This window comes from Ciona intestinalis, chromosome 14 (assembly GCF_000224145.3).
Source record: "Ciona intestinalis chromosome 14, KH, whole genome shotgun sequence".
In the NCBI taxonomy this organism is placed as follows: domain Eukaryota; kingdom Metazoa; phylum Chordata; class Ascidiacea; order Phlebobranchia; family Cionidae; genus Ciona; species Ciona intestinalis.
The window spans coordinates 3,309,380-3,331,685 of NC_020179.2; the positions used below are offsets into that span (position 1 = coordinate 3,309,380).

The 22,306-nt window shown below is 34.4% G+C and overlaps 3 protein-coding genes and 2 pseudogenes across 5 annotated transcripts in view; all 5 read right to left on the reverse strand.

Moving 5' to 3' along the window:
- Window positions 1-6,391, reverse strand: LOC100184397 (coiled-coil domain-containing protein 22 homolog). Its single transcript, XM_026837520.1, has 15 exons — window positions 6,221-6,391; window positions 6,023-6,144; window positions 5,375-5,551; window positions 4,822-4,989; window positions 4,450-4,562; window positions 3,944-4,019; window positions 3,510-3,622; window positions 3,131-3,208; window positions 2,583-2,798; window positions 2,034-2,153; window positions 1,603-1,719; window positions 1,374-1,475; window positions 943-1,146; window positions 524-658; window positions 1-305 (listed from the first exon to the last, which is right to left on the reverse strand). The coding sequence occupies exons 1-15, from the start codon at window positions 6,268-6,270 to the stop codon at window positions 192-194; spliced, it is 1,905 nt and encodes a 634-aa protein (XP_026693321.1). The 5' UTR covers window positions 6,271-6,391; the 3' UTR covers window positions 1-191.
- The window catches only part of LOC100182029 (syntenin-1), a 19,602-nt gene continuing 3,591 nt past the window's right edge, over window positions 6,296-22,306 (reverse strand). The window contains exons 3-10 of one of the 3 annotated variants that reach the window (XM_002128297.4): window positions 13,448-13,540; window positions 13,151-13,250; window positions 12,653-12,823; window positions 12,251-12,384; window positions 11,772-11,947; window positions 11,282-11,453; window positions 10,801-10,892; window positions 9,879-10,359 (exon numbers count right to left, since the gene is read on the reverse strand). In XM_002128297.4, coding sequence (XP_002128333.1) covers window positions 10,308-10,359; window positions 10,801-10,892; window positions 11,282-11,453; window positions 11,772-11,947; window positions 12,251-12,384; window positions 12,653-12,823; window positions 13,151-13,250; window positions 13,448-13,498 — 948 coding nt within the window. In that variant the 5' untranslated portion in view covers window positions 13,499-13,540 and the 3' untranslated portion in view covers window positions 9,879-10,307. Of the gene's footprint in view, window positions 9,103-9,878; window positions 10,360-10,800; window positions 10,893-11,281; window positions 11,454-11,771; window positions 11,948-12,250; window positions 12,385-12,652; window positions 12,824-13,150; window positions 13,251-13,447; window positions 15,390-22,306 lie in introns of those variants that run through there. The other 2 variants (XM_026837517.1, XM_026837518.1) reach the window with 2 other exon arrangements.
- LOC100180503 lies at window positions 15,423-17,539 on the reverse strand (annotated as a pseudogene).
- On the reverse strand, window positions 18,189-19,666 carry LOC100178129 (annotated as a pseudogene).
- LOC100177358 (THO complex subunit 2-like) overlaps window positions 19,748-22,306 on the reverse strand; it is a 17,552-nt gene continuing 14,993 nt past the window's right edge. Inside the window, exons 34-39 of the mRNA XM_002128545.3 lie at window positions 22,175-22,212; window positions 21,131-21,166; window positions 20,643-20,793; window positions 20,267-20,328; window positions 20,172-20,213; window positions 19,748-19,946 (exon numbers count right to left, since the gene is read on the reverse strand). Of these exons, the coding sequence (XP_002128581.1) occupies window positions 19,926-19,946; window positions 20,172-20,213; window positions 20,267-20,328; window positions 20,643-20,793; window positions 21,131-21,166; window positions 22,175-22,212 (350 nt within the window). The 3' untranslated portion in view covers window positions 19,748-19,925. The remainder of the gene's footprint in view (window positions 19,947-20,171; window positions 20,214-20,266; window positions 20,329-20,642; window positions 20,794-21,130; window positions 21,167-22,174; window positions 22,213-22,306) is intronic.

A 22,306-nucleotide genomic window follows, 5' to 3' on the forward strand; every position in this document is an offset into this window, starting at 1 on the left:
AACGTGAAAAACTTTTATTTACATTAATATTGCACATCATAGGAGGGGTCAAATAAAAGGTCATATATTTGGTAAATATAGCAGCCAATCAAGTATAAATTACACTAATCATGTTTTAAATTGAAGATTATATATATGGCACATTAAGAATTTATTCATATGTTATGATACTTATAATGCAACTTAGTTTACTACTTCTGTTTTAATCTCTTAATCATTTCTGTGTTCTCTTTCTTAATTTCTTTATAATCTTTGAGAATTTTCTCCAGATTTTCCTCTGCATTTTTACCAGTTTCAATATCAATCTGAAAATCAAAAGGGAATATTTAGCCTCCATAAATATTTAGGAAAATCTACAAATTACAAAATTTAGAACAAGCCTTAACTGTACAAAACAATATATTTTTCAATGCTCTCTTAGGTAATATGTGGTATGTAGTATAACAACATACATTAACCATTTGATTGCACAACTAAACTACTTTTCAAGGTACCTGTATCACAAAAATTATGAAATAACTACCTGTCCTTCAAAATCTCTTATCTCTCTCATGATCAGCCCAGTTTCTTCCACAGTTTTTAGTAACGTAGCACAATTATCATGGAGCGACACCAGATATTTATATGCTTGTTTAGACCCCTCATCATGCTTTGCATCCTGGAGCAACGTATTACAAAAATATTACCAATAACAAACTTAAAAAGAGATCTTCTGACAACTATTTGTTTTGTTATCTGAAAAAACAAACACTTCATCTGCCATACAGCGAGACATCATTAGGGTTTTAAATTAAGTGTCTTGCCAAAAGGACAAAAACAAAGGCCCACAATGATAGCAACATCAAAGCTTGAACCCAATTCACTGGGTTAAACACGCTAACCACTTTGCCACTATTGAGGAATAATAAAATACCACATACCAATACAAAAATTCGCCCAAACCTTAAAAATAACTTCGTCGGCTGCAGAAAACGTTCTTTCCGCTCTTCCCTTCAGTCGATTCATTGTTTTCTGCACTTGTTTCACATCCTGAATAACTCTCTGTATCTCTTGCTTTTGCTTATGTATACTTGCTACAATCTCTAAGATACGGCGCGTGTACGACTGCCTTGATATATCACGCTTTACAGATTCGAGTTCTGCTTTCTGAAAATGGGAATAAAAGATTAAGTTTCAAAACTAACCGATTTTTAAAGCTAGTTAAACCACAACAAAAGCAGTAAATCGAAAACCAAAAATCTTAAATTAAAAAACACAGCTTTGATTGTACAAAGCAAAAACTGCAATTAAAATTTATATTGTTGTAAATATCATTATGTATATACATATAATAATCTGTATATTATGTATTATATATGCAAATAGTATGTTACCAGTTGTTTAGTAAGTTGGTCTTTTAGTTTGGTTTCTTCAGCCACATCTTTCATTCGAGTTCGTAACATTCGTATTTCTTCCACTTTACGCTCAGCATCAAACTGCATGAATGAATATAACTTGCTTTATCCTCGCTTACTTGAAAAACGACAGTCATTATAACACAGGTGTTCTGTTTCACACACATCATACCTGCTTACAAGTTAACACATAATGAGTGAGAATTACCTCGGATTCTGTCTTAGATTGCTTCAGTCTTCTTATATCTTCAATAAGAGGAACTCTCTTCTCCTCCCAAAGTCTCCCAAGTTCAACCAACCTCTTTGAACTTGCATCAACCAAACTCTGCGGCAAATGTTGTTTAAATAATGCTTTATAAACAAGAAAAAAAAACATTCCACTAATGCCTTTTAAAGTCTTAGGTAAATGCCTTTTAATGCTATAACACAACATCAAATGTGGTTTCAGTATCTGTTTACACAAATTAGAATTAAATGATGATTCTATATTTGGATGGTTTAATTTTAAAACATGTCCTAACAAATCTGCTTAGTGCTTTTATGAAATAATAAACAATTCTGTTCTATGTGGGTGAGGCCAGATTTGACTCATTACCCCAACACTAAGATTTTGCCCATTAACCCAACAAAAACACTTACTTTCAGTTTTTCCATATTTTCCTCAGCATTTGGCAAAAGTTTTAAAGTTTTTTCTTTCAGTTTTACATTCTTTACTTCTTCCTCATTGTTTGTTTCTAACTCTTCTGTTTTTATCATCAACTAAAAATTAAAGTTTTTTTAATTTTTTCTTATGATATTTAATTTATGCTCAACATTTATAAATAGGACCTGAGATTTAGGCCAGAGCCCATTATCATTACACCCAGAGCGCTAATGCATGGGCCCCATCACACGTTAAAAGCATATTACTTCCCAATAGGTGAGCAAGGAACTTAGTTAAATGGATGGGATATCTTTCCTTGGCAGCTCGGACAAGGATAGATGCTCATGCTCTGTATGGCGTTCACATATACGGAACAAGCCGGTATGCACTATTTATAGTGAGAGGGAGACCGTCATTTTAATTTTGTTAAATTGTCAAAAATTAAAACTTTTTTGTTTATGTAAAGATTATGTAGCTCTGGTGAAAGATTATCTCATCTTCCCCACATGAATGCTAGACAAGATTCACAAACACATCCTGCTTACTTGTTTAATTGATAACTCCACCATCTTCAGCTCTTCCTTATATTTCTCTTCCCCTGCATCCGCATCCAGGATCTTTACTTTTATTTCTTCCTCTTCTCGTTTAAACTTCACTTCCTCCGGCTCTTCTGGGATCACAGCATCTTCCCCCCCTCCAGCAGAACTCCCATCCACACCATCTTCTGATGATTCCTGATTATCAGTTTCTGCATCATCTTTCTGCAATGAATTTTTTCCAAAATAAAATTTTATAAACTTTGATAATTTTTCTGGACAAAGTTAGTTTTCTTTACAAAATGCACTATGTCCATGATTAACTCATTTAAATTTACAATGTCAAAACGGTTTTTAATTTTACAAAGTATTTCAATTTTGAATTTTAATTTGACACAGTAATTTTTACTTTACAGCATACACCATAAGATAAAATAATGTCAAGTCGGCTTTAAAATTTATTTCAAGTTTTAATTTTCACTTTTAATTTTCAATCTAATTTTCAATTTTAACGTAACACAATAAATTTACCTTTACAACATACACAATAAAAATACCTTTTTATTTTCATGTTTAATCAAATGACTTGGTTTTTGTGGCACTGTTGGCCTCAAACGAAATGATTTTTGCTCTTCCTATTAAGAAAACAAACTATTAGTAAACAACAATAATTATATGTGTATAACATGCAAAACTTTTAAAATTACAATTCTTATCAAATTTACACAAATAATACTATTTTTGGTAAATTTTATCAATTTAAAACCGTTACACAAACGATATAAACAATTTTAGATGACAATACTGAAGATGATTTTAGTTTTTAAACCAAACGTTTGAAAACGTCATCGGTTTGAAAACGTCATCGCATCATGTTTGTATTGAAACTAAGCGATATAAATTTTACCAAAAATTCAAAAACTAATAAGAACGTACTGTTGTGAACTGTAAACTTTTAGCGTGAGCAAATCTAGATTGCTTTATATTTCCTGAGTTCCCGGTCACTGCTTGAATGACGTCATCAAAACTTGAATCAAGGGGAATTTTATCTAAAAATTATACAAAGATAGATTCAAGTCTATAAGAATATTTAGCATCATTTATAGTGTATATTTTATATCAATATCATTTATAGTGTATATTTTATATCAATAAATGACTGCTTATTTATCCTTGTGTGATAGGGCGGGTGTTATGTTTTATACACCTCGTGCCTACTTCTGAGTTTCCACATATGTAAGTTTGTGGTTATCGATTTTATTGTTGGCCTATGTATGCCTAAAAGTAACAGAATAGGCTATTTGGTCAGTAAAGGTCAGTAAAAAGTGCTAGTAATAAAAAAGATAAGAATGTTTTCAAAGATACTTCACCTGTTATCATTGATTTGTGTTTCCATTGAAATGCTTCTTTTTGAACTTTACGTCGTTTGGAGTCCTGCCCTGATGCCTTTAAATATACATGATGTTATAAATTAATTGCAACATAACTGTCGCTAAAAATGTTGGACAAAAGAAATAAACAGCTTTGTAGGTCTGGCACCGTGGCACGATTGGTTGGCGTACCTGCCTTTAACCTAGAGGTTACGGGTTCAAAGTTGGTTTTTGCTACCATTGTGGGTGTATGTGTCCTTGGGCAAGACACAGAACAGCAATTCCTCCAACCCAGTGGTTACTAACGGGTTGTACAAATCGTAAGCCACACAAAAAGACCAAAAAAATCCCCCAAAAAATTATGTATGTAGTAACTTGTAATCGGCATGTGGTGTATGAAACAGAACACACAAGTTTAGGACTGTCGTTGCCCACCAAGCGATGATAAATAAGTTACTTTCATTCAGGCCAGATAGGTTTTTAGACATTAACATATTTGTACTTACTTTATCCAGAGATGTAACAGAAACAGTTTGTTTTGAGTTAAGTTCAAGTAATGAAGGAGTTAGCTGGTCGCGATTCTTTATTTGCCGGTGAACGAAATCATATGTAGTCTCATCTGTTTTAACAATTTGAACATGACAGCATCATACTTATTATGTAGAATTAGATAATTTTACCTTTGAATTTTTTTACCTCTGTATTTTTTACCTGGGTATTTTTTACTTGTGATTTTTTACCCGAGAAACCGCCATCAAGATTATAGTATACTCAAAGTGCACAGAAATTAATACCACACTTTGTAGTACGTGAGTGTTATTATTTTTTAGTAACTCTATGAGTGTGGTTTTAATTTCAATAAAACCTAGGTTTCTTACCTTGACTCTTGCTATTTTTATATCCCTGTGAATACTTAGAAATATTTATTGGTTGAGTTCGAAACGGGATTTTCTTTGGTGAGGTGTGGCAGTAAAACGGCATCCACAAGACAGCACATTTCTCACGTAGAACTTGGCCAATCCTTCTTTGCAGAACACTCGCAGATTCTGCATAAAAAATCCCAATGTTAAAAATCTAATTTATTTTCTAATCTTTATTTGGTACCACGGCTAAGTGGTTAGCGCACTTGCTTTTATTCTGAGTTGTTTTAGGCTTGATGCTGCTACCTGCTACCATTGTGGGCGTATGTGTCCTTGGGCAAGACAATTAGTAGCCATTGCACAAACCCAGTGGTCACTAATGGGTTGTCTAAATTGTCAGCTTTACATTACAAAAAATGAACAAATTCTTTCAAAATAAATTATCACTTTACATACCAATAACCCACAAGCACAATGTGTAAAAAGGTCAAATAGAACCCGTACTATATCGCCTGTGGTTGCCCCACCAAGCAAGGATAAATAATTTACATTCATTCCTATGCATGCAGACCTATATCTTCCTTAACTCCTTCCTTTCTTGGAAGTTTTTCGACGAGGAACATAAATATCTGTCGCACATCTCGCTCAGCTGAGTACAGAAAGGTCTGGTATCCGACATCGCCACGGTAACCTGCTTCCTTACATGCATTGGCGATAGAAGTACCAACTCGAAATCGAGCCGACATCCCTAAAGAAGTTTATATATATATATATATAAACAAATTAAAAAATGCATTCAAAAATATATAGCCTATATATATATATATATACAGTGGCGCAGCCGGGGGGGTTAGAGTGTCTAAAAAAAAATATTTTTGAAATTTTTTTGATTAAAACCCCCCCTCTTATTTTTATTTCTGGCTGCGCTACTGTATATATATATCTTTTTTTAAATATACTTTGTTGCTGCTAAGTGTACTATGTATAAAAGAGTATGAAAGAGATCATGTGGCTACTGGCTATTGTTGGTTTTTTTTTGTTATAAAGGGCCAACGTTCCGTCTGCCATATAGCAAGACATCATCAGGGTTTTCCTGTTTGGGGAAGATCTCTTTTAAGCTTGTAATACAATTGCCAATTGGCGTCAAAAACAGATGCATAAGCATAATATACATATTTTCGTCAATATTTCTAATTTAAATTCAAACTGAAATGATTACCTGGTGGAAAAATATGCGACATCTTATAATCAGGGTTTATGATTCGAAGACATTTCACTGTCCCTTCCACTACATTGTCTGTAGTGAACTGTTTCAAACTTTCCAATCCTTCAGCAAATTCACTGTGGAAAACAAACAGTCAGTGGACTTAGTATATAGAGAACCTGAAAGGTTTTAAAGATTCCAAGGCTTGCTTACCATCCAATGTTAAGTAACGAACCAATAATGATTTGATCAACCTCTTCCATTTTTCGAGACAGAAGCAAAATTGAGCTAACGCCACAAAATACAAAAGCGAAAACGATCAGTAAAAATGTCGCACAATTTTTCACTTACCCTTCAGTGCTAAAAGATATTACAGAATGAGCAAAATTTTGAACCCAAATTTTTACGGTTGCGAATTTGTTGTGAAATTTTGCATACACTCTGTTGTATCTATGTCAAACAGCTCCATAACGCAATGGAATATATACACAGCAGTAAGTGAATTTGTCATCAAAAATTAACCAGAAAAATAAACAGGAACGAGGTGGCAAATAACAAAATGGGATTTTTTTTCAAAACTATTTTGTGTTGTATGTATGAGCAGCAGTGACTTTTTACCTGTTGCAAAAAATTAATATATATAGAATACCTGGTACAGTAGCCAATTTTTTCTTAGAACATGTTACGTAATTAGTTGGAAGTAAAATGCTGGCGCATGCATTTTGTAACAAAAATGTGCTTTTGATATAGCAATAGCACATAATTAAACAACTTTATAATAAAGCCTATGAGACAAAAATGGACTTATTAAAATACATTTTTAACAATAGATTTTTTGTTCCGCATTTGGCAAACATTCTCTTTCAATCGCTGGAGAAATCTGATGATGAAGAAGGAGTAGAAGATGAGGAGCTTGTGTCTTCTTTCTTGGAGGACTTCTTCTTTTTGTTCTTCTTACTTGATTTTCGTTTCTTCTTAGTCTTAGAAGCTTTTTTACTAGGAGTTTTAATAGTTGTTTTTATTTTCTCTGAGTCACTCCCTGAAGAATTTTTTTTTGCGCGTTTTGACAATTTTTGTTTTTTGCTCGACTTTTCAACTCTTTCTTTTGAATATGATCTTTTCCTGTAAGGAGTCCTGGTTTTTTCATGAGATCTTCCCCGATGGCGGTCACGGGATCGTGATCGTTTTCGTGAGGAATATCTATCACGTGAATGAGATCTTTCACGAGAACGATGCCTTTCCCGTGATCTTGACCTACGATACCTTGAACTCGTCTTTTTATGCGAACTTCCATATTCACGTGATCGTGATCGTGACCGTCTTTGGTGTTTCGAACTTCTCCGATCACATGAATTAGACCGTGAGTGTCTTCTATCTTTGGATTTTTTTTCATGTTTTGACTTCAACTTTTCTTTCGATCTTGATCTTGACCTAGATTTTTTTCGATCTTTTAATTTTTTCCTGGATTTAGTTTTTTCTTGTAATTCCTCACTGGAGTATGCTCGTTTCTGCTCACCAGCAACTTCATACTGATCATTATCATTACTTCCTAGTTTTTGGGCTTCATTTTGAACTTTAACTGTAGCTCTGCCATCTTTGATAATAGAACTATCAATTGGAGAATCCAAATTTTTCCCATTAACCTCAATATTTTGCTTCAATGTTTCATCTTCACTATCACTATTCACATCGTTAATGATAGCCTTTGCAATAACAGACGCATTTTTCTTTCGAAATTCTTCTTCCTCCAATCTTTTTATTCGTTCAAATTGGTTTTTATTAAAATTTTTAATTTTTTGCTGAATTTTTCCCTCTAGAACTTCTTCCTGCTCACTCTCTTCAGAATCCGAGTTATCTGATGACTTTGTTTCCTCTTCTGACTCTTCATCATCAGATCCATACCCGGAAATGATCCCTAGCTGATTTGCAGAAGACAACCGGCGAGAGATTGCTTTTTTTGCCTCTTTTCTACTAGCAGAAGTATGCACCTCATTTGCGATATCTTTAATCTCTTCATTTGTTACTCCAAGCAGAATCTCCGTCAGCATCCTCCGGACTTTAAGCATTAACTCTTCCTCAGTTAGAGGTTGCGGAGGAGTTTCTTCTTCCTTTTCTCCTTCTGCATCACTAGGCTCGGATGCAGGAGCTTCCGGAAGTTCAGCATCAGATTCTTCACTTGCAGATTCAAACTTACTCTTGTTAGGATTTTCCGACGTTTTATTTTGAAACTCTTCATTTTCTTGTCTCAATTGGTTTTCCTTTTTAAGTTTTTCTTGCTCCATTTTCTCTAGACCCTCGCGAATCCATGCAGGCAAAGCTTTTTTCTTTGCCATATCCATGGCCTGAAAAGAGGCCTGCATCATATTTTGAGTAGGTTCCCCACCCCTTGAAGGCCCAACCCATTGACTATTATTCCATGGCAGCATAGCCGGAGGTTTCTGTGGTTGAGGATGCCAGGAATCATTATTGTGGTGTGGAGGAGTCATAACAACTGGGGGTGTGTTCATTCTTGGATGATTAAAACTCCTATGATCCGGAAAATGATTCACAGCTGGCGACCGGGCCTCTTCCATATCTTCATGTAATATATATGGGCTGTTATTAATATTATCACGGTTCAAATCATTTCGTTCTCTTTTTAAAAACTCAGTGTGATCGGGAGGAGGCGGGGGAGGATGATCTTGCTCAGGAGGAGGATGAGAGTGGAAGTTTTGTGGAGGACCTTGCCAGTTTTGAGGTTGTTGAAACTGAGGACTATTCCAGTTGTTATTATTCCACATTTGATTATTCCAATTTTGTTGGGGCATAGGCGGCTGCTGTGGCTGATTCATTAACTCAGGGGGTTGTGGAGGCCTTTCTGCATTATTTTGCATCCATGCTTGCGCCAAAGCTGCCCAATCGACATCCGCACCTGTTTGCTGGGGCGGCATTTGTCCCCCAGGGCCTGACCATTGGGGAAATGGGTTGTGCCACATTTTTGTGAAAGCTAGCAATCGCCGACTTTGCTCAGGGTGTTAATTTACGCATTTATAATCAGAATTAGCGTTAGGTGGGTTATACAAACTACCCTACAGGCTGATACTGAAGGTACAGCTCTAAACAAAAAAGGTGCTGGTGAAGAATGCTCCTTTACGTTATCTGCTAACCAGGTAACCGCGAACCGCCAAACGTAACAACCAGTCCAGTCAACTACCAACTGACCTTAAGTCCCTACCCGCCTACAGCTGCTGGCCTCTAACTATAAAACCTCCAACGATTTTCGCCTAAAAAAATTCACCAGTGCCAAGACAAGGAGCAGACTGAAACAGAAGCTAGTCGTGAGACTCATAATTATTTTTGCTTACATATTGCTCGGTAAGATCTTACCCACTTTGATTGACAAGCGCAATTCAGGTTAACAGCGAAATCGCGGTATAACATAGAAATATAATACAAACAATCGCTGCATTCACTTTTCTATGTTGATTATATGATAAATTTTAAATTGGTAATTATTTTTTGGCCTACCAAACAGAAAGTGCATAAACATTCATGTTTAATTTATAAAAAGTGTTGTTGTTTTTTTATTTATAGATGTATTTTGGTCCAGAATCCAGACCCCGTCAGTAGTTCTGAAGCAAAATATATAAAAGATTTGCTGCCTCATTGCTGTTAAATACCACCATATAGCTGAACAACATGCTAACACTTCGCGCACTATTAAAACAATGTAATTAATGAACGCAATATCTGTGCACTCATCCTAACTATTGTGGAATAACTTAGCTTAACTTTTTCCACAAATGATAACTCGCTTCATACCCTTTTTTCTGTTTCTGATCATTTATAGGTTTAAGCATAAATATGTAGTAAACATGGAGAAAGACAACTGTTTTTGTGACATAGTTGTTATTTATTTTTATTCTGTACACAAGGATTCTTGGTCCTGCACTTCGAAACGAAAAAATTGTTTTTGGACCAACTGCATATTTGTAGTGATCATTCTATCCAGTAATATTGGGAAATAAAAATAGAGTAGAATACAGGTTTCTTATATTGTCAAGTATAAATATATACAGAGATTGTTTTAAGTAGAGTCAGTATTGCAAAATGTACAGGAAAGGAAAAAGAAAAATTGCCAAACTCCGATAATCTTGTTTAGCACATTTGCTGTCTTACTAAGTGCATTTACAAAACGAAATAGAGAAATAATGAAGATTGTTCAGTACATATTGGAGCTTCTTGATTGCAGGTGTATACAATAACACAGCTACAAGCTAAAACTGAGAGTACCAAGCAGCATGAAGATAGTCAGAATTGCTTAAACATCAGGAATAGAGTGATCCTGGTGCTTCAACACAGAGCTGCCCATACTAAAAATAAAAAATATAAATAAAACATGGAAATTTCGAGCTAATATGGTATATAAATATATACTAATCAAGTCTGTTTTAAAGTTTTTAAGCTATGTATAAAATAAATAATAAATCATAACATATCATGTAAGAATCTATATGAAAGTCGATAGCGCTTGGAATTAACTTATAAACCCCTAAAGCTGGGGATATTAACTTATTGTTGTACAAACCATGAAAGGTAATTCTTACAACTCAAAACTGACATTTTGTTGTCAGGCTAGCTATAGAAACATCAGTGTGAAATGATTATGAATAGACTTATTTATAGCTTTACCCACAGGGCTTTTTATTGAATTTTTCAGTAAGGTGTATACTTCCGTATATACTTCTAAAAACATGACTTTATTTTCATATAACAATAATCTTTTTTTCATAAAAAGATAGGCAAAAACTTACTTTTTGACGATGTGATTATAAATGAATGAAGGCATGACAGTGACAGTTACAGTTGGACCACCAGTTGCCATTACATCTTTGATATCAGTATCCTGTGTTGAACAAATAATTAGTATCGGATATGCATGATTTCTAGGAAATTGGCAATAGCTTCTAACAAAAATATGAATAAATAAGACTGTACGTCTGTACCAATTGGTTAAGGCAGTCTCAAACTCTAGAATTTGAATTCATTTGGTGTGAAATGCTGTTTTAGTTTACCAGTAATAAAAAATAACTGGTGCGAATTTAACAGATTCAAATTTACAGCAGTATATATATATATATATAATGTTTGTTTGTCACTGTATGATATTGCGTACATATTAGGGAACAATTCCTACAACTCAAATAACTTGCGGTAAGTAAGCTTACCACACCTAAGCTTAGTAGCCTTCTCATTGTACAGTTGCATAATAATGTAGCTTGTAAGTAACAATACCTTTAATCCAATTACACATTGGCCGTTCACTTCACACAGATGATGGTCAATAAGAAGACCATTTCTAGCAGCAGATGAATCCTTAACAAGTGAAGTGATTTTGCAATCTTTGAATATGAATCCAACATGCCCATTGCTGTCTTTGTGGAGTGTAACAGTTCTTTCAAAAGGCCTGAAATATACATGAATAATTTATACACAAAGTAAATATTTAATAGAGGGTAGGGATACACTAAGTTTAATCCAGGTCCTTTTACGTAATTAAGTAGTGACCAATTTCATTATTTCACCCAAGGTAACGTATTGTATGGTAGCGCCCCTTACAAAGTAACACTTATATTCTATAAGGGGAAGGGGATTTGACACAGACAGTGAAGGGGCAGACCTGGGACGTAGGACAGCATTGGCACATTATCCTTGAACTCTTGTCTATGTGGTACAGACTGTATTATTACCCTCAGATATAGCAGTAACAATGGCTTTAAATTACCTGTCTCGGATGGCAAGTTCGATCCTTTGTGGGCTGGCCTTCTTTAAAACCTTCATTACTTTATCAGTGCTGTAGCCGGCCACGATTTCATTGTCAATCTGTAACACTTGGTCTCCAAACCTCAAGCCAGCCATGGAGGCAGGCGAGTTTTTGCTTACAAATGCAATGAAAATGCCCTAAAATTAGAAAAAAAAAAATTAATATAGGCTATATAATATAACTTTAATGTTAAATTAAAATAATTTTATTGTAAAAATTCTGTAACTAGTACTACCAAATATAAAGGAATATGAATAAATGTAACTTGTTTATCTTTGCATAGCCAAAAACAACAGACCATATAACAAGGATGTTCTATTTTATACACCTCATGCTTGCTTAGGAGTTACCACGTATGTAACTTTGAATATGTAAATGTAGGCCATAGAAAATCACTTTCACTATTTTTTATATTAGATAATTAGGCATTTAAAGTTCACCTTGTCAACAGATTTGATACGAAGACCAATCTTTCCTTTAGCATCTTTACATAGAATAATATGACGGATTCCTTGCCTAATTTCCGAGCGTTGCATGCCCACCATACCTTGCTGGCTTACAGGGGCTACCATGCCTATATTAAAAAAATATCATCAATAAAAATAATGACTATGGGTCGTATGGGAAATGAAACAGTTTGTTAAAGAATGTCTGTTAAAGTTAAACAAAAATATAAAAGATTAGACTAAAAAAGGAGAACAAGCAACAAAATAACAGTCATTAAAACAGTCATCTTTATTGGTTATTTTTTCGGTGGGATTTTTTTGTTTTTATGTATAACTTTTGAACCCATTACCTCTAAGTTTAGTTTGCCACAATGCCAGACGTGTACTTAATTTCACCTGCAAGTTGAGATGGTCGATTTTGAACTAGAGCTGGTGCACCATAGGCAGGTACAGGAACCACCTGCAGGTTTTGCCGCACCTCATTTGATTTAAGATCAAGTCCCATGTATTCATCCAGGGAAGGGTATAAACTTTTGACAACAGTTGTACCAGGTGGTGGGACACCAACTAAAAAGATAAAGGCTTAAATTAGAAAAAATGTGTGCTAATATGTAGGAGTAAATAATCACAATGTAGTTACCTTAAAATAGGTGTAGGCTATAAGACTTTTTTTTTAATTGCATAGAAATCTAAAGAAAATACACACGTTTCTACCAAGAAAGTAGAAATTCAGGGAAACTTTAGGATTCTATTAAAACAAGAGATTGACAACGCCATATAGGTCAAATATATTATATATATATTACAAAAAATTCTGCAGTTGATTTTTGTCTGTTTTGTATTTCTAATTTTGAGTTTAATACATATCATCACATTAAGCAGAGACAGCCTTACTTTGAGCTTGTTGTTGCTGTTGTTGTTGTGTAGCAGCTACTGCTTCTTGGTGTTGTAGATGCCTTGCCAATGCATGGTCATCAAGCTGTTGAGTTTGAGCCTAACAAAACTGTACTGTTAACAATATAGTTAAATACAAAAGTTATCTGTAAGCATTTAACCTATGCCTGTGTCACCAAAAGGTTTGTATACACAACAGTGCGTTCATTAAAGCTACAGAAATTGATACGTTTTACTTGGAAATTAGGCACCACAGTATCCAAACTTAAGTACGGTATAACGATAATTATAACTTACCTTTATGGCTTGATCCACTTTCATATCTTCGAGTGATGGGTAAAGAGACATTTTGTAGTTTAAACGACTTACTTATGTACGGTATATATAAATCTGCGTAATTAATTATACGTATAGCATAGGTTTAGTTATTAAGTAGAAATTAAACAACAACAGTCGCCAGCGGTAACAACACAAAGCTCTGCACGATCCAAATAAATATAAAAGACAAAATACCAGTTTGGAAATGGTAACGTAGCGCTACACAAAGAACTTGCCTTATATCCGTCTATACAGATAACCAACAGAGCGTAGGCCGCTGTTACAGGCAACTTATCTTAAATCTTTGTGACGTCATTATAGAAAGTCATGTGATTGTGAGCGCGCGTGACGCGACACGTGACGCACTTTGGAAAATCTAGAGTTTGCGTAGCAGTTACATTGTGGCGTATTTGTTGTTTAGTAAACTTCCCGTGACAGGGTATACGGTTACAACACTGAATCATATTGCAGACCCGTCTATTTACAATTACTGATGTAAGTTTTTGTCTATTTATAATCACCAGTTACTAGTTACAAAATATGATTTACCCGTATTATTTTTAATTAAAATATATAATATTAAAATTACAGATGTATTAAATACAATAAAAAGATCAATTATTATTATACAGCAGCTGAATCATAAAGATGACGACATTATTTCGTTCTAAAATAAAGTATTGCAATATTTCATGAGTCACATAATAAAAATAAATACAGCATCAATAGAAATTAGCACCATACATTGCCACGCAATTCACTCTGTTGCAACAATCCTATACATATATATTACTGAACTTTACAACACATAATTAGGGATAAAATACTTCATCTGTGAAATGTAAATCTGCATAGATCATTTACAACACCTACAGCACTTATAGAAAATTTGAGCACTTGTTTTCATGCACCTAATAACTTTGCAATGGAGCAAAGATCAACATTACCACCACAAAGTACAAGTCCAATGTTCTTAACACTGTTGTCAAATCCTTTAGCTGATAATAATTTCTTTCCAATTACAGCAGCAACCCCAACCCCTGATGTTGGTTCAATAACCAATTTTGCTCTTTCCCACACTAATACAGTAGCTTGCTTTATTTCTTCTTCTGAAACTGTGATCACATCATCAACCAAGTCACGTATAATTGGCCATGCATTTTCTCCTATAGTAACTTTCACACCATCTGCAATTGTTACAGGTGTTTTCTTTAATGGTGTTCGATAACCGTTAATTTTTGAAAGATAACAATCATTCGCTTCTTCTGGTTCAGCAGCGTAAACTTTAATAGATGGTTTCAATGCTTTGGCAGCAACAGCAATACCACTAATCATACCACCCCCTCCAACAGGGGCAACAATTGCATCTAAATCAGGATTTTGTTCTAGCATTTCCATTGCCAGTGTACCTTGCCCAGCCATTACCTGTGGAGTTTGACTTGCATGGATAAAAGTGCCGCCTTTTTCTGCCAGCACTGTTTCTGCCATTTTAACTCTGTCATGCTCTGTAGGTTTACACTCTATTACAATCCCACCATATGACTTAACTGCATCTTTCTTACACTGTGGTGATGTGGTTGGCATGACAATATACGCTGGGATACCAAATGAATAGGCAGCTTTAGCCACTGCTTGCCCATGGTTTCCACTGCTGTGAGTGACAACACATTTTACAGAATCTTTCTTAGCAACGTGTGACAAAGCATTGGTTGCTCCACGTATTTTAAATGATCCGGTTTTCTGGAAATTCTCGGTTTTCAGAAAGATGTTGCAACCTGCTAGTTTGCTGATTGCTGAGCATTGTATCAAGGGTGTTCGATGAATAAATGGTTTTATAATTTCATAAGCAGCTTTCACATCATTAAAATTAATACAATGACTAATTGTTTTCACTTTTGACGCCATATTTTAACCTAGAATGCTGGAGAGGCATACTGATTAGAACGGCAAATGTAATACAATTATTTATTTTGACAGGAATGAGGACTAATCTAATCTTCGCTGCAAATAGCTAAAGTCAGAAGCCTTAAACGGTGAATGGATACTGCTAAAAATAAATTTAATATCTAAACACAGCGGAGGACGACAGACTAAAGCGATCCGGCGCAGCATAGATAGTAACGATACCAAAACGGAAATATCGTTAAGCATGGCGTGGTTTTAATTCTAATACGAATCTATGGTTTGTGGGGTTTCAGTAATTCAGAAACATGTGTATTTTGTCTTTATGCCATTGGCAGCATAAGCTTTAAATGCCGAGGTTTCGGCGATTAAGTTTGATGTCGTTTCAGTTTCAGAGTTTCGTATAATTGTTCCATAATGTAATTGTAGATGTATATGCGACGGCGTAATTGTTCGGTTGTAATAAAGGAAAATATTTTCTCTAATGTAAACTGTCAAAGGTTAAAAACTTACCGTGAGTTCTTTCATACTTTACTCACACGGCCCCTGCGGTAGAAAAAAGTAAGAGGGGGGGAGAGAGGTAATTAAAAAGATGCGAGGAAAGAGAGGTAGAGAAATGTCGTGCGCGTGCCTTTTATGCAATATATTAGCGTTCTTTTTTACTGGTGAACGACAACCCCTCTTGCTGCCTCGATGTCCGAAGCCGTGCAAATAAATGAGAGTACTATTGATTAAAATGCACACATCAACACTTGGTTAGCAATTAATTATAAATACACCCATGTAAATATATCTCTATGAGAGGCTGTTGTTAGCATAAATTATTGTGGTTATGTTAGCTTGACACACGGTAATAATGGTTTACACACATAATCTAAGCATTGGCAATTAATTTGGCTATATCTCTTGCATCAACATTACCACCACTAAGAACAAGTCCAATGTTCTTAACACTGTTGTCAAATCCTTTAGCTGATAACAATTTCTTTCCAACTACAGCAGCAACCCCAACCCCTGCCGTTGGTTCAATAACCAATTTTGCTCTTTCCCATACCAATACAGTAGCTTGCTTTATTTCTTCTTCTGAAACTGTGATCACATCATCAATTAAATCCTGTATAATTGGCCATGTGGATTCTCCTATATTTGCTCTTACACCATCAGCAATTGTAGCCTCTGTGCCAACCACATACTCCAGTTTACCACTTAATTTTGACAGATAGCAACCATTTGCATTTTCAGGTTCAACAGCATAAATTTTAATATATGGTTTTAATGCTTTGGCAGCTATAGCTACCCCACTTATTAAACCCCCACCTCCAACAGGGGCAACAATTGCATCTAGATTAGGATTTTGTTCAAGCATTTCCATTGCCAGTGTACCTTGCCCCGCTATTACATGTGGATTTTGCCCAGAATGAATAAAAATTCCACCTTTTTCCTTCAACAAATGCTCTGTTATTTTCTTTCTATGCTCCAATTGAGGTTTTCCTTCAACAATAATTCCGCCGTAGGAACGAATTGCATCTTTCTTACATTTTAATGCTGTGTTGGACATAATTATATAAGCTGGGATACCCATTGATTTAGCCACATATGCAATTGCTTGCCCATGGTTTCCACTGCTTCTAGTTATAACACATTGGATAGCATCTTCTTTCACAGAATGAGATAAAGCATTGGTTGCTCCACGTATTTTAAATGATCCAGTTTTCTGGAAATTCTCTGTTTTCAGAAAGACGTTGCAACCTGCTAGTTCGCTGATTGCTGAGCATTGCATTAAGGGGGTTTGGTGGATAAATGGTTTTATAATTTCATAAGCAGCTTTTACATCATTAAAATCAATACAGTGACTATTGTTTGTTGTAAACTTTGAATTTGAGTTGTTCATTGCAAATAATCACTACTTCTGTACAACACCTTATGTAGCTACTATATATAGATCTTTATCTAATGGATCATATAAATACAAATGTTTTCAGAGCATGTTTGTACAATACAGTAATGGAATAGTTCGGTTACCTACAAATAGGCCAATATTCTGCTTATCTTGTTAACAGTTTTTAAACAGTATTGTATGACAAGACTTTACTGCCAGTTCCCACTAAAACCTAAATCTGAATTAATTTTGTAAATAAAAGGTATTTTGGTAACAGCAGCAATTGCATAGAAGGTTCTAAATTTTAAATCCAGTCCAAGATTCTAACTTCTTGCTGCAAATGTCTTCTCTGTTTGCTTAGAGGGCAGCATAGAGTATTAAAATTTTGTTCAAACAGCTGTCAAACAGGATATTGTAATAATTTCCTGCAAAATAATGTTTGTTTGCTTCTGTTCCAACTACCATTTAAAGTGTTACACCAAACAACTAAGGAACAACAGTAGAAATTTGAAAACATTTTTTATTAAGCTAAGTTACTGGCAGTGGCTGTTGATTCAAAATAACATCTAACAAAGTTTTTTAGTTTTAATAAGTTTAGGTTATCAGAAGTGAGATTGTAATCAAGAGGGTTCAATGAATAAAGGTTTTTTTTATGACATCAAAAGCAGTTTTCACTTCATTAAAACTTATACATTGACTAATTGCTTTGCATTTAAAAAACCTTGAATTTTAAAATGACAAATTTATAAAGAAGGTAAATCTACAATTATTGCATTGTAACAAATCGAGTGCTATTAATCTCTCCTATAAAAAAAACAAAATACTGGTAAATAAACGGTTATCCTAAACATAATCTCAAAACAATAGCTGAACACTGGTAAATGGTAGAGATTAAAATGCTTATATCAACACTCGTTTGCAATTAATTCTGGATACACAAGTGTTTATATTGCGTCTGTGTAAACATTAAAATATGACAGACTATTATTCGTATAAGTAATTTTCGTTCTGTCAGCTAAAAACATATGGTAATTTATTCTTTGTTAATTAAATTGGCTATATCTCTTACATCAACATTACCACCACTAATTACAAGTCCAATGTTTTTAACACTGTTGTCAAATCCTTTAGCTGATAACAATTTCTTTCCAATTACAGCAGCAACCCCAACCCCTGATGATGTTTCAATAACCAGTTTTGCTCTTTCCCACACTAACACAGTAGCTTGCTTTATTTCTTCTTCTGAAACTGTGATCACATCATCAACCAAGTCACGTATAATAGGCCATGTATTTTCTCCTATATTTGTTCTTAAACCATCAGCGATTGTAGCCTCTGTGTCAATCACTTCAGTCAGTTTACCATTCACTTTTGACAGATAACAAGGATTTACCATATCTGGTTGAACCGCATAAATTTTAATAGATGGTTTTATTGCTTTGGCAGCTGTAGCTAACCCACTTATTAACCCCCCGGTTCCAACAGGAGCAACAATTGCATCTAAATTAGGATTTTGTTCAAGCATTTCAATTGCAACTGTACCTTGCCCACCTATTACATGTGGAGTTTGCCCAGAAATAAAAATTCCCCCCTTCTCCATTATCAGCTGATCTGCTATTTTCATCACATGCTCTAGTTGGGGTTTGCTCTCAACAATAATTCCGCCGCATGAACGAATTGCATCTTTCTTACACTCTAATGATGCAGAGGGCATAATTATATAAGCCGGGATACCCATTGATTGAGCCATATATGCAATTGCTTGCCCATGGTTTCCACTGCTGTGAGTGACAACACATTTTACATCATCCTTTTTAGAAACATGTGACAAAGCATTGGTTGCTCCACGTATTTTAAATGATCCGGTTTTCTGGAAATTCTCGGCTTTTAAAAAGATGTTGCAACCTGCTAGTTCGCTGATTACGGGGCATTGCATTAACGGGGTTTGGTGGATAAATGGTTTTATAATCTCATAAGCAGCTTTCACATCATTAAAATCAATGCAGTGACCATTTGAATTTGAGTTGTTCATTGCAAACAAGTATTATTATTACTATCATACAATACCTTAAGTACTGTGTATAGATCTACATTATTTTTGATCATAATAAGTACAACACTGTCTTAAGACATGTTTGCATGTTAATGATACATCCCAATGATGTAATATTTATAACAGTTTACTACTTAAAACTAAACCAATATTCTACCTATCCTTTTAATACTATGCTCACCATTTTTACACAGTCAGACTGTCTGACTTTACAAAGCTAGTACCTATTAAATGAATAAATCTAATTCAATTTTGATAATATATTTTGGCAGCGGCAGCAACTGTATGGAAGGTTTTAGGTACTAAAATTCTTCCTCCTTGATGTAAACATCCGATGCCTGCCTAGATTTATCATGCAAGGTATCATGTTACTTTCCTGCAAAACTAATTAAACTTGTTCATGCTCTGACTGTCATTTAGACCTAACATTCAATAAACAATAGCGTAAAATTGAAAGCAGAATTTATTTTAATTCAGCTAAGTGCCTGGCAGTAGTGGTTGATTTAAAATGAAGTTTGTAAAGTTTTCCAGTTTTCAAAAGTTTCATAAATCGTTACAAGTGTGATAATATTTACAAAGAAAGTTTCGAATACAAGATGAAATTTCAAGGTTTCAGACTTTTGTCACTTCTTTCTGCTGCCAACCTATTGAACATGGAATTGTATGAAATATTTCCATAACAGTATGTGTCCTTTTTCTACAATAATAGTAATCTATGATAGTATAAACTGCCTGTATTCATTGAGTTAATTTAACTTTCAGCCCCTACTTTAATGTTTCATGAAACGTTTTTACTTTTAGACCTGTGATAATTCTACTTATATAGATAACCTTAATTTTAAACAAAAAAACTACCAAGTTTTACTAACCTCTTTACTTGATCTTTCCTTTTTTCCATCTCCAACAGATTCCTGACATAAAATAAGGTTATGCTTATTTAAAAAATCGTTGTCTCAATAATTACCCTTTTTATTTTGGAGCTTTCATGTTTTCGGACTTTTTCTTTTTCCTTGCTTCTCCTGTCCACTAAAAATGTAAGGTGTTTTAAGTTTGAGTAAGTATGGGTTTTAAGAATGCAAACATGCAGGTCATAACACAATAAGTGATTCATCACCAAAAATAGAAATATGCCCATTGACAGTGGGCATGTGGAATTTGAGTGCAACACTGCAACAGCCACGCTTTTGCTTTTTAACTGACACTTTCCCACACTTTTTACTCGTGTTTTAACGACTGTTGTTTTGCTGTTGATTCTCGTTTCTTCGTTCTTTAAATAACGTGATCTTCTCTTTTAAAGAGATAAACAAACAAATATGTTTTGTGATAAAAAATGAACTTACCACTTTCAGTTTTATGTCTTTTAACGTGATCTCCAGCTGAAGGACTCGTCACTAGCTCCCGCTTCCGATCTTTGCTCTTTCGGGATCTTTTCGGCTCCGGATCATCATTGACACCATTCACCTCACCTTCCTCTCTCTCCACTGTTTTCGCCTGAAAAAATAATTTAAAAAAATAAAGTTATATATGTTTCATTACCAGCTAAATAGAAGGCTGCAGATCATTTATTTATAAAAAGGACTCAAAAAAATAAGCACCCACAAAGTTGCATGTGGTAACAAGGTGTATAAAACAACACTATTATACCTACTGCATTTTTTCCCGTAGGATATCATGAAAAAAAAGGTAATTTATTCCTATATACATCTACACATTTACTTTTTAAATACAAAATAAAAATTTAGGAAGACAAAAATACTTTCCAAGTGGTACAGTTTACAACAACATATATCGCAGCACAGTAACACAGTCATGGTTACCAGTTACACACCTTGTCAGGTTTTTCTTTGCTTTCAATCCTTTGCTCCTGTGCGGATGGATAGAAGATGTAAGTGAATGAAAGGAAAAGATTAATATCATATTAAGCCACTGTGTCTGCACTTCCACACTTGAGAAAGTTTCATTTAACTCATATTCCTGAAGATCTTGGTGATCAAAAAGAATAAATGGTAAATTTGATTGAAGTGATGCTACATATTACAAAATAAAAGTCTTTGTTTCTTCCAAGGTAAAACAGCGTTTTCCAACCAGAATGCAGGGATAAACGTACGACAAGCATTAGTTTTTTTGGTTTTTTTCAATTTTCAATTGTAATGTCATTTTTTTCAATTGTTTCTTCTGTTACAATTGTTCACCGCTTAAAAGGTTTTTGAAGAGTCCAGTTTTAACGTTCGCTTTCTTCCATTTTTAAATTAAACATAGTTAGTGTACGGTACCCCAGCAGAACAAAAGTGAATAAAATCCCTAAGTATATTTCAGGTAACATAGCAGAAATTGTTGAGGTAACTATATGTTATACATGCAATATATTAAATATGATTTCTTACAAACCATTGTTTGATTGAGTTACTATTGTGCCTTTCTGCAATGGAATTCTACTTTCATTTTACATAGCAAAAAAAGGTTGAGAAAATAAAAAAATAAAGGACATAAATACAGCTGTTATTTTGTAAATCTTATTATAATAACAATGCAATCATTATAATTTACCAAAAAACATAAAAAAATAAAAATCTTTATTCCATGGTTTCTCTCGTGGCAGTGTTGCACAATTCATTTCACTTTCATTGTTTAGATACAAATCCAATACATATCTCTCAGCATAAGGAAACACTGCAGCTTGCATCTCAAAGACAGCACTTTCCAAGTTTGGCAACATTGACTTTTTTACTTTTTTTTGAACTTGATATTTATATTTTCTTCAAATACCGAAACAAAGCAACTAACATGATTCCCACAGAGGCAAGAAGAAGCAGGATATGTAACCTTCTTAAGCTCTAGCAGCCGATATTTCAATTTTGTTGTTTTTACTAACCTTTGCATGGTTGGCGTCCAGTTTCCTACGTTTTGTATCTAAAAGATAGAAAGATAGTTACTTGGATATTTGTTAGTGGAAACTATACTTGAAACTGTATAAATAGGAATGTCTATGTCTGCAGATAAGTTC

Bases quoted from the DNA above. Each gene is read 5' to 3' on its own strand.
- LOC100184397 (XM_026837520.1), bottom strand. From the start codon at position 6,270: ATGGAAGAGGTTGATCAAATCATTATTGGTTCGTTACTTAACATTGGA. The intron at 3,623-3,943 runs GTGAAGTATCTT...TATAATTTTTAG, and splicing joins ACACAAATCAATGATAACAG to ATAAAATTCCCCTTGATTCA. The intron at 659-942 runs GTTTGGGCGAAT...ACGTTGCTCCAG, and splicing joins CCGACGAAGTTATTTTTAAG to GATGCAAAGCATGATGAGGG.